General features: G+C 47.8%; 1 protein-coding gene across 1 annotated transcript in view; it reads left to right on the forward strand.

Moving 5' to 3' along the window:
* Positions 1 to 12165, forward strand: part of COL6A3 (collagen type VI alpha 3 chain) — a 78775-nt gene that overhangs the window by 14156 nt on the left and 52454 nt on the right. Inside the window, 2 exon segments of the mRNA XM_039228600.1 lie at positions 6361 to 6963; positions 10997 to 11581. Coding sequence (XP_039084531.1) covers positions 6361 to 6963; positions 10997 to 11581 — 1188 coding nt within the window.

The raw sequence follows: 12165 nt of genomic DNA on the forward strand, positions 1-12165 counted from the left end.
GCTCAGGTCCCTGCTGTTGAGGTAAGTCATCCTGCCCGCCTATAGAGCAAGCAAGGTGTGGGCCACTCAGTAACAGCACAGCGTGAGGCGAGTTAGGTTAGGAAGGCTTTGCGCCGATAGGAAGTAATTGCTTGAACAGGAGAAAAATCTAAACCAATGTCTTTTTTTAAAGATGTCAAAAATGGTGCCGCTGCTGATATAATATTTCTAGTGGATTCCTCTTGGAGCATTGGCAAGGAACATTTCCAACTTGTTCAAGAGTTTCTATATGATGTTATAAAATCTTTAGCTATGGGAGAAAATGATTTCCGTTTTGCTCTGGTCCAGTTCAACGGCAACCCACATACCGAGTTCCTGTTAAATACGTATCGTACTAATCAAGAAGTCCTCTCCCACATTTCCAACATGTCTTATATTGGGGGAAGCAATCAGACTGGAAAAGGATTAGAATACGTAATGCAAAATCACCTCACTGAGGCTGCCGGAAGCCGGGCCAGTGACGGAGTCCCTCAGGTTATTGTAGTGTTAACCGATGGACACTCGGACGACCGCCTCGTTCTGCCTTCAGCGGGACTTAAGTCTGCTGATGTTAACGTGTTTGCAATTGGAGTTGAGGATGCAGATGAAGGAGCGTTAAAAGAAATAGCAAGCGAACCACTCAATATGCATGTTTTCAACCTAGAGAATTTTACCTCACTTCATGACATAGTAGGAAACTTAGTGTCCTGTGTGCAATCATCCGTGGCTCCAGAAGGGGCTGGAGGCACAGAGACCCTTAAAGACATCACAGGTAATGGCAACATTGCCAAGCTGCTGCCTGCCTCGCTGTTCTTTGGAGATAAGCTTGGCAACTGCTGGCATTAAAGCAACACTGTGGCTGAAGGATGGGGGCGGGTGGGGTGGGTCAGGGAAGAGATGGCTGTTCACAGGTGTAAAAACAAAGGTTTAATCACACTCTGTCGTCTCCTAAGATAGCGCTTCCGCCTACATCCAAGAGGGTGTTTTCTGAAACAACGAAATTTTATTTTATTTTAAAAAGGTTTTTTTTAGGTTTATTTATTTATTTGGGGAGAGAGAGAGTGAGAGCGAGCAGGGAGGGGCAGAGGGAGAGAGCCTCAAGCAGGCTCTGCGCCGTCAGCACAGAGGCCGATGCACGGCTTGAGCTTACGAACCATCAGATTGTGACCTGAGTGGAAACTAAGAGTCAGAGGCTTAAGTGACTGAGCCACCCAGGTGCCCAGAAATAATTAAATTTTAACTCTAAAAAACCCCATTCTGATATTATGATCCCACGGGAGGTACTTCTACGATGCTTAGTGAAGGAAGCCTCAGCGTGGTGAGGCGGGCATCTAACAAAGACCCCTCCCGTCTGTAACTGGGACAGAGAACCCGTGTCCTGGAGGGGAGGCGCTGTGTTGTGAGTGCACGGCAGCGCTCGCAAAGAGGGAGTGATGGAGGGGCAGGAGGGTCTTCTTGGGAAGGACATCCAGAATGGAGGCAGGTTAGTTCCTGCAGCAGCCCAGGCGGGGTCCTGCCTGGTGGGGAGGGGGGGGCCAGCCCACGTGGGCCGGGAGGGGGAGGGGCCTCAGAGACAGCTGGGCGTGTGACCCCAGGGACGCTGCCACCATGTACGGAGGGAGACTGGGAGCACATCGTGGGGGTGCAGGAGTTTGGAGAGATGCTCATGGACTGGCCCTTCCATGAGTGGGCACAGTGGCCAGGGGGCCCCTGGAGACCTGGGATCCAGTGCTCAGGAGGGTTAGCCACAGGAGGCGGATGCTTCTCTGAATCCAAGCGGGTAGAGTGGACAGGTAGGCTCTGCACCACCCCTGGGAGGTGATCACAGCCCACTTTTCTTCTAAGCTTTCCAGAGTGGTTGCCCCCCAGAGGGCTCAAAAACAGGAAGCAGGAGGCAGGGTGACAGTCGGAAAGTCAGTCTCTTGTTAATTCAGCATGTTGGGTGGAGCCGGGAGAAGAAAGACTGGGGATTTTTAGACATAAATCAGCCAATCTAACTTTTTAATGTTTGTTTATCTTTGAGAGACAGGGAGAGATGGAGCATGAGCAGGGGAGGGGCAGAGAGCGAGGGAGACAGAATCTGAAGCAGGCTCCAGGCTCTGAGCTGTCTGCACAGAGCCGAAGGCAAGGCTCTAATTCACAAACCGTGAGATCACGACCTGAGACCTGAGCTGAAGTCAGATGCTTAACCGACTGAGTCACCCAGGTGCCCCCAAATCGGCCAATCAGAAGGGCCACATGGGAGGGGCTTGTGGAAAGGCAGAAAGGGCATGTGGAGTCTGGAGAAAAGTAGGCTTCCTGGACCACGATCAAGATAATGGGGGAATTGCAGGGAAACAGTATGGACATCAGGTTTTCATAACAGATTCAGGAAGTGAGGGAGAGGGACCAGGAAGACTAGATGTCAGGGAAAGACCCAGCTGTCCCGGGAAGGCAGAGCTTGGATGGGAGAAGAGTTTCAGAACTAACCATCCGCAAGGCCTGTCAGAAGGCTGTTCATAAAATGGTCCGCCTGGTGGTCGCCCGTGATCTCAGCTTTGACGGAGGTGGGACTGCTAATGTCCTGCCTGCGGGTCTACTTCTGACAGAGGAGCCGGTGACCGTCTGGATTCTTCCCGATTAACACTGGAAAGTGCTCTGTGCTTCAAGTGACAGGCCTCACCTGTGTTTTATGACACATGTGTTGATCCTGCCAGATTATAGGAGAAGAAGGTGGTCCCCCCCCCCCCCCCCCCCCAGAATGTCCCAAACCAAACACTCCGGGCCACAAGGAAATGCTATGAGGCTGCCTATACTGACTTTCATCAACAATCACATTTCTGAAGGTAGGGATGATAAACCATCCACGTCAGAACAGAGACGGGATCAGTAAAACACAGGACATCTTTTCTTTCTTGCTGTTTTGGCCAACTGAGGGAAAAGAGCGGATGAGTTCGCTTTTATGTTTCACCATTCTATAAAGGAACCATCGTATTCTTACATGAATGCTAAATGAGCCTACCGACATAGTATGTTTCCACACAGATTAAAAAAAACCCCAAAAACCTTTGTTTTTATGCCAAGAAAGCATCTCTGTCTTCTAGTGTCCAAGCCACTAGCAGCTCCATGGTGGAATATTAATCCATTTATGTTGTCTTTTCTGATTAACTTCACTCTGCAGTTCCTCCAGTATCAGCCCCATTGCATGCTCCACAGCCTAAACCTAAAATAATAATCATCCTCTGCTTCCAGAGGGCACGATAGAGATAGCTAGTGAGTCAGGGCCATTTCTTTCCATCACCTGTCCACTAGGTACCTCTCCCCCATACAGTGTTCTTGACCATAAACTATGATGTCTTTAAAATGTTCATGGTCCCCCACTGTTCTAAATGAACTCTACTCATGTAATCAGTTTCCAAAGTTCGTGTTTTTTAAGAATGTCTTTGTTAGTCTTTTACAAATGCATATCGCTAAGATGCACAAAAGCTTTGCTCAGAAGTGAAAGCCAAAAGTGGTCTCTATTCGGTGAGGATTTCAGTGTAAGCCTTCTCTTCTTTGCAAAAGATGAAGATTTAAAACACTCGTGAAATCAATCTCCAATTTTGTGTTTGCAGAAGAAATGCATGTACGATCTTTTTAATTTTTCTTAAAAAAAAAGGAAGCATCCCATGAGCCGAGGAAGGCATTGTGCCCACACCAACACGCTCAGGAAAAGGATGTTTCCAACAGTGTCGAAGGAGCCTGCCTTATCCATGAACATGGTGAAACTTTTCTATAGAAAATGCCACGAAGGTGTGATATATGAGCCACTAAAGCAGAAAACCAGGCAACTTCACGTTTTAAGTTTTAGTTAGACATGATTATCCTTAGAATGAACTCTGGTCATTGGTACGCCTTGCTGTACACAAGAACCCACAGCTCTTGTGTCTGTTTGAGGCTTCAGCTCACCTGGATAACACAGCATGCACTTGTGTGTCCCATCATTGTGTGTGTAAGAGGACAATGTTGTTTTTTTCAGTGATGACAAATTATCCACCATTTTTCTATGACATGTTGCAGTTCAGCCTTTAGGAAGAGAAAAGGTCAAGGGTTTTCCCACAGGGTGTCCCTTCTTTATATACTATTATAAATTGCAACCCAAAAAAGAATGTGATAAATTAATGAAAAAATAATAGGTGAATAAGGAAGATGTCATCCTATGTGTTAGATTATCGTTTCTCTCTTATTGAGGACCCTAGGCTCATGGCTAATCCTTCTTTTAAATGACTTTGGTGTACAAATTGTCCATGGTCTCTCGGAGTCATTGGGTCACTCCTCGGAGATGTTGAGGGATATGGTGGTGTGATGGACAGAGTATGTGGCTCATATGATGATGAGGGCCATTTCTGTGGCCCTGCACCCTCCCAAAGATCCTTCGGGAATCTTATGTTTTGGCTAAAGAATAGCAAATGCTTTGGGATTCTTAGCAAAGGCCCACTTATGTAATACTTTCATGCGACCTTTATTAAGAACACAAGATCTTGATTACTGTTGCAAAAAAATTATCCTTCTCATTAGATCTCATATTTCCAAGTTAGTATCTTTCCCGATGCAAGGGATTCACCTACAAAAACATTATCAGGGATGGTGTTTAGTGAGGGAAGAGAGAGTTCTTCTGATTCTAGCAATCTCTGGCTCAGCTCCCATATGAGGGAACTTGGATAAGAACATAATTTCACTATAGCAGAATTCTTTAATTTTATGAGATAGGACTTGTATCTTACTTTACTTGTAAGTAAATAGTATTTACTTACTATTTCCACAGTAAAAATAAAAACAACTTTTTCTGGCACAAGGAGAAATTAGTCTTAAACTTAAAACGTTCACTGTCATTAGAAAGATCAGAACGCATGGTCTTACACATAATGTTGCGATTATATCCCAGATACCACTTCCTAAATCTCAGAATATAAATATCACAAGGGTGCCTGGGTGGCTCAGTCGGTTATGTGTCCGACTTCGGCTCAGGTCACAATCTCACGGTTCATGGGTTCGAGCCCTGCGTCGGGCTCTGTGCTGACAGCTCAGAACCTGGGACCTGTTTCAGATTTTGTGTCTTCCTTTCTCTCTCTTCCCTTCCCCCACTCATGCTCTGTCTCTCTCTGTCTCAAAAATAAATAAACTATTAAAAAAAGAACATAAATATCACATGTGCTTACATAGAATCTTTTCCTGTGAAATGTTAAAAAAACATTCATCAGAATAATTTGGCTTTTCCTTTAGTTTTAAATCGGTCCAATTTAAATGTTCTAGCTGAGCCTTTTGAAATAGTCCACTCAGGTTTCTAGGTTACTAATTGCTATTCCTTACCCAGGGCTTCTGTGAAGTCCCCATTCTCCATAATGGAATGGAAGTTTCTAGTGTGCCACTGTAGGGAGAAAAGAGGCCTAGGTCCCCGTTCTTATGTCCATCTGTATAACCCAGAGCTAAACCTGATCCAGGGCTTATGAGAGGCTCATGGTCTCGCTAGGCAGCCGGTTTAGGGTGTCATAAAAATAAGGTTGGATAATTATGTCATGACTGGTTCCATATCACTCTGCTTAACATTGTTCTGCATTATGTGATTGAATACAGAGGCAATAGCACAAGTACACGAACAAAACATCTAGCCTGACCCCAGACCTGCACGTGAGTTCCACGCAGCTCAGTGTCATATGAGAAAAGAAGATCAAACCAAACATTTATCAGACTGTTTTTAAGATTCAAACTTGAAGTGTAGCTTGAGTTCTTCCTTTCAAATTCACAAAGTTGTGTGCAGGCAGCCATCTTGGTTTTTAAAGGGAAGAAACAGTAGTCACTCTAGGAATCGGGTGTTCAACACACTCGGATGATACCGAACCCTGACTCTGAGAGTCTGTTTCCTACCTGTGGATTTGGACAAAGAAAATTCCCATGAGCACTTGGGGATGATAAGAGAAACATCCAAAAATTCGAAATCATGTTTGGACCTCCTGTAGGTATGGTAGCGCAGAATTCCATACAACCACATTTCCCTCCAAATTTAGTAGAACTTTCTAGAGTACGATCGCGTGATTTCTCCCTCAGAAAAGTGGATATGTTTTGAATTGTAGCCACGAAGATGGCACAAATGAACATTTGATGTAAGTGTTCCTGTGTTACACCATCGTTCCCAAGGAGTTGCCTCGTATCCATTCAGAATGCAGAACTAAAAGAGAATTTCACATTCCTTAATCAACATGTGTTTTGTTTGTCTGTATTTCGTGTTTCTTATTGGTTTCCAAAGAAACATGTCAGAACACTGAACAATGCATGTGGTCACTTGTTCTAATGCTTTCACATTTTTTGCATTTCTTTCTTTTAAAGCACAAGACTCTGCTGACATTATTTTCCTTATTGACGGATCAAACAACACCGGAAGTGCCCATTTCGCAGTCATTCGCAACTTCCTTGTTAATCTCCTTGAGAGACTCTCGGTTGGAACTCAGCAGATCCGAGTGGGGGTGGTCCAGTATAGCGATGAGCCCAGAACCATGTTCTCCTTGGACACCTACACCACCAAGGGACAGGTTCTGGATGCAGTGAAAGCCCTTTCGTTCACTGGTGGGGAGCTGGCCAATATCGGCCTCGCCCTTGATTTCGTGGTGGAGAACCACTTCACCCGGGCAGGGGGCAGCCGAGTGGAGGAAGGGGTTCCCCAGGTGCTGGTCCTCATAAGTGCCGGGCCTTCTAGTGACGAGATCCGAGACGGGGTCATAGCCCTGAAACAGGCTAGTGTGTTCTCGTTTGGCCTCGGAACCCAGGCCGCCTCCAGGGCAGAGCTCCAGCACATAGCTACCAGTGACAACATGGTGTTTACCGTCCCGGAATTCCGTAGCTTTGGGGACCTCCAGGAACAAGTACTGCTGTACATTGTTGGCGTGGCCCAAAGGCGCATTGTCTTACAACCGCCAACCATTGTCACGGAAGGTACGTATGCTCTCCTCGCCATCCGTGTGGCAGTGGGGTGTTTGTGTGTTGGTTTTTGTAGAAGTCAGGCAGGCGCCTCCAGAATGCTTCGCCTCAGGAGAACCTGTAAGTACCCACGGCGGGGTCCTTCCGAGATACGCTAGCTCTTGGACGTGCAAAACAAAAGGTCCACGAGTGAGTGGAAAGCTCTTGTTAATGCATGCGTTGTCAAGGAAGTGTGCTTCTGGGGTGAAGTGAAGACAGTCCTTACCTTGAGACTATTCAACATCATTGTATTATTCACTTGTGATCCAGTCGTCTGAAAAAATGGATCTCAGGGGCTCATTACAGTTCTGAGAAAACTAGTCCAGAACAATGGCATGGCCTCTAAGTCGGTGTGTTACAGGTGTGCTTGTAGGTACGTGAGGGCTGCCCCAGGGGCCCTTTCTGGGCTGGGTTTTGAGAACTGCACTTCTGAAGGTAAGAAACAGCAGAGTACTCACTTGGCGGGATGTTTATGAGAAACTGTTTTCCTGTGCTTCCCAAGTTTCAGAGTAGTTGTGTTGAGTGGGGAGATCATGACATACGTCCATTCGAAGGGCCTTTGGCAAAATAGCCCAACTGGACTCATTAATAAACATGAAACGAATCACGTCACATGGCAAATATACATTTAAGAAATGTGGGAGGAAAACGTGGTTTCCAAATGTAAATAAGAATATGGTTGGTTGTGCCTGATGCTGAGACCGGTAAGATTTAGGCAGATCCAGTTGAACCAAATTACATTAACTGGGGGTCTCAACTATGCCAGAGGTTACCAGTGGTCTTCTGCATTATCGCCAGGTGTGGAAAATCGGAATGGATGTGAGACCTGGCCGTCGGTCCCTGCTCTTATGTTAATCAGCTGTGTGATCCTAGACAGGCTGCACAACCACCCTGGGCTCCAATTTCTTGATTGTCTGACAAAGGAGCTACCCTGGATGACGATATTTCTGTTCCAGGAGAAGTTTCAAATTCTTTATTCTTTTTATTTACGGCAGCACGTTGCTCTCATTTCAGTTTCCCCTAGCTAACTCAAATATTACTTCCTCACGTACGAACAGCATCTTTAATCTCTGTGACTGATTTGTAATAGCTAACAAATATTCCCAGCTGTCTGGTCTGAGCTGGATACATAGTGCTGGTGGACGAGAGAGACGTGGCCGCTGGCCTGTTAGGGGGTAACGGGGCGATGGTAGAAACGTGGGGTGATGGTAGAAACGTGAGCCAATGTTCAGAAGCCATATTCTGAGGGTGAGAAGTTGTGTGAGGGCACCATGGGGCTGTAAAGAGAAGAACGAGGGGGGAGAGAGCGTTGGACAGGGTGGCCAGGGAAGGCTGGTTGGAGAAGCTGCAAGACAGAAAGAGGACAGCAGGGGAAGAACAAGGGACGGATAGACAGTGTTCGAGGTGTGGTGGCCCTGGGACACCGAGGAGCCTGCCCTCTTTCCAGAATGTGTGGCAGGCAGTGGGGCTGGGGCTCACTTGATACACGGAGGCTGGAGAAGCAACTGGTTTAGGGGGTGAGCATGAATGGTTTTGCTGTGTGTCACGTGCAAGACGAGTATGGGCCTTGGGTGCCGACAGCCACATGTGGGTTCAGAGGAGAGTTCTGGGGAAGGGCCGGAAAAGGGGGCCAGGCGCAGGGGCTGTCCTTGTACAGCTGGCTAAGGAGAGGAGTGTCCTCGAAAGGAACCCGGGAGGGCCATCAGTGACAAGGAGATGCCACAGAGTGGAGCCTTGGAAGCCTGGTGCCAATGGCGTGTCTCAAGGTCTAGAGAGGTCGCCAGGGCCCTGAGCGGCTAAGAAGCTGAGTAGAAGGAGCCCCACTGCGTGTGTCCACATGTGCAGGTCACGGTGGCCTTGGCTGATCAGTGTCACCGTGGTGCTGGTGGCGTGTGGGAGGAGGGGCGGGAGAAGCCGGTGAGGGCAGAGGACGCGCCCCGCGGGAGGAAGTGGTGCAGGTGAGGCCAGCAGCCCACTGATTAGCAGGACCTTCAATTTCACCTCCCAACAACGGTATTTCAAACCCAGTCGGAGCAGAAGACAGCTCTGTTTGGGTTGGCATCACATGCCAGGAAGGGGGACGTCACTTACTGGAGGGGAGACAAGGGCTGCCCCTCCACCAGCAGAATGAATCGTCCTGCTGGTCAGGATGACAGCTGTGACCTGTTTTTCTATTCATCTCCCGTATATATTACCTGTATATATGTATATGCAGACATCGGATGCCGGAATCTCAGTATCACTTCTGTATCATTGGTGTAGGAAGGGTATGGGTGTGTGCATGCCACCAGGCAGGCTCACTACCCGCGTGTGCAAAAACACACGTGTGGTTAACTGTGTATACGTGCATATATGTGCACATATGTATGTCTTTTATGTACATGTTGAGGGAAGGAAAGAGTAGGGCTGTGTGGCATTCCATGTCTTTCGCATGCACATGGAGGGAGAATTCCTTGTGTACACACATCTCTATGGAGAGTGTAAGGACTTGGAATTCATCCTTTGTACCCCAAGCTGGTGCCAAAGCAATGGTCTCCATGTGCCTGTCCCTGTGTGCTTTGTATCTGTGTGTGCATTTACATGTTTTCTCTCTTTTTTAAAATTTTTATGTTTGATGTTTCATTTATTTTTGAGAGAGAGAGAAAAACAGAGCATGAGCAAGGGAGGGGCAGAGAGAGGGGGAGACACAGAATCCGAAATAGACTCCAGGCTCCGAGCTGTCAGCACAGAGCCAGAGGCGGGGCTTGAGCTCGTGAGCTTTGAGATGGTGACCTGAGCCGAAGTTGGATGCTCAGCTGACTGAGCCACCAAGGCGCCCCTACATGTTTTCTCTTAAAAAGGAGAGTTTGGGGGGCACCTGGGTGGCTCAGTTGGTTAAGCCTCGGACTTTGGTTCAGGTCATGATCTCACGTTTATGGGCTCAAGCCCCACATTGGGCTCTGTGCTGACAGCTCAGAGCCTGGAGCCTGCTTCAGATTCTGTATCTCCCGGTCTGTCTGCCCCTCCCCCTCTCATGCTCTGTCTCTCTCTTGTCTCAAAAATAAATAGAATTTTTTTTTAAAAAAAGGAGAGTTTGGACCAATAATGTCAATATAGCCGAATGTCAAGGTACATAATTCACGTGACAGTGTGGCGTGACCAAGGCCTCCTCACGTCCAGATAATTCCTTAATAACCTACAAGCACTCCTACCTCTGTATCCTCATGAGTGTTGGGAGCCCGAGTAGGTTTTTGGATTGAGTGTCGTGCCTGACACAGTTCTTTGTGCCCGTGGCCCAGGTAGACGTACGGCAGGTGGACACAAGCTTAGAGTCACAAGCCAGTGACCTTGTCCAGGTGTCTTTGTTTTGTAGTTTATCACAGTCCTAATACGTAACTTTGCACCTTCACAACACAGGTGTCTTAAATGAAAATCCTGTGCCACTTGCTGGTTTTGATTTCCTTTTAATAAGTTTTATGATGTCACGGAATTATTTTTTGTTCTCTTTGCCTGAAAAACCCAGGCAGGGAGAAGAGAACGGAAGGCAAAGGGGGTGTGTATGCTCTATAATTTCATACTTGGCAGTCGGTGTTCATGAAATCACAGTTGTGAGATGAAGCACCCTCTGAGTAGACAGACACCAATTGCTCCTTTAATTGTTTAAGCTATAGCTTCATTCTGGACTCTCAAATCTAACCTGTAGGCTTTTGGTGGAAAGGAGCTTCCTGGATTTTCTACTGACAACATGGTGAACAGGTGGCTGCTAAAGCTCATTCTGTTTTTGTGCAACTATTTAGCCAAAAGTACTAAGTGGGGGTGGGTGGGTCCGGAGCCCTACCTGCCACCCCATAGGGGGGATGCAGCTGGCACTGGTGTGTGTGTTACGACCAGTTCTTCGGGTGCTCCCGCCGACCTCACACGGCCAGAGTGAATGGGAGCGCCACGCGAGTAGAGTTAGCGGTAGAGATGGTCATAATTGAATGTGACAGGTAAGGCCATTGTACTCACCTTATAATGTTGCTACCTACAGTCATCGAAGTCAACAAGAGAGACATAGTTTTCCTGGTGGATGGCTCATCCGCACTGGGACTGGCCAACTTCAATGCAATCCGAGACTTCATTGCCAAAGTCGTCCAGAGGCTGGAAATCGGACAGGATCTTATCCAAGTGGCCGTGGCTCAGTACGCTGATACTGTGAGGCCAGAGTTTTATTTCAATAGCTACCCCAGTAAAAGGGAAGTCATTACCGCCGTGCGGAGAATGAAGCCCATGGAAGGCTCGGCCCTGTACACGGGCTCTGCTCTGGACTTCGTTCGGAACAACCTATTCACTAGCTCGGCTGGCTACCGGGCCGCCGAGGGGGTCCCTAAGCTTCTGGTGCTGGTGACAGGTGGTAAGTCCCTAGATGAGATCAGCCAGCCTGCCCAGGAGCTGAAGAGAAGCAGCATCATGTCCTTTGCCATTGGGAACAAGGTTGCCGACCAGGCTGAGCTGGAAGAGATTGCTTTCGATTCCTCCCTGGTGTTCATCCCTGCCGAGTTCCGAGCAGCCCCTTTGCAAGGCGTGTTGCCCGGCTTGCTGGCGCCTCTCAGGACCCTCACCGGAACCACTGAAGGTATGGTGGGGAGAGCGAGTCAGACGCACGGCAGGGGGGTCTCCAGGCCGAGCCTTTGAACTTAGATGAGAGGCAGCTCTTAAATGACGGAAACAAGAGCGATAAACAAGTTTTATTTCAGCCTTCCTTTAGTTAGGAGTTGTGTGACTTAAATGCTAAATGACACAAGTGTATGTTTTAAAATGTCATTTGATGCGAATGGTATGGCTTTCCATGTCATCCAGTAGAAATCTTATGACCAAGACAAAAGGACCAGGACCACCCATCCTTACGGCTTCTGGCCTTGGAGGTCACTTCTCAGTTGTTACCTCTGGTCGGATCCCAGGCTTCTGTCTCTCCTGGCGACTCCTGTCCAGCCGCCTCCTGCCACCACCAAGACGTGGCCTGGCTCCTGCTTTCCTGAGCTGACAGTCCCCTCTCAGTGGCCCAGCCCCGACCAGTGCAGAACATTAACCCTCTCTCCTCTCTCTAAGGGATTTTCCTTCAGCCAGTAAATGGGCATGGAGACAGAAAGCCCAGTGGTTTCCAGAATCTTTCATTTACTATGATTACCAGTGAAGAGTTATTTTTAAAGGCACGATAGC

This window comes from Hyaena hyaena, unplaced genomic scaffold (genome assembly GCF_003009895.1).
Source record: "Hyaena hyaena isolate Hyena2069 unplaced genomic scaffold, ASM300989v1 scaffold_31, whole genome shotgun sequence".
Taxonomy (NCBI): domain Eukaryota; kingdom Metazoa; phylum Chordata; class Mammalia; order Carnivora; family Hyaenidae; genus Hyaena; species Hyaena hyaena.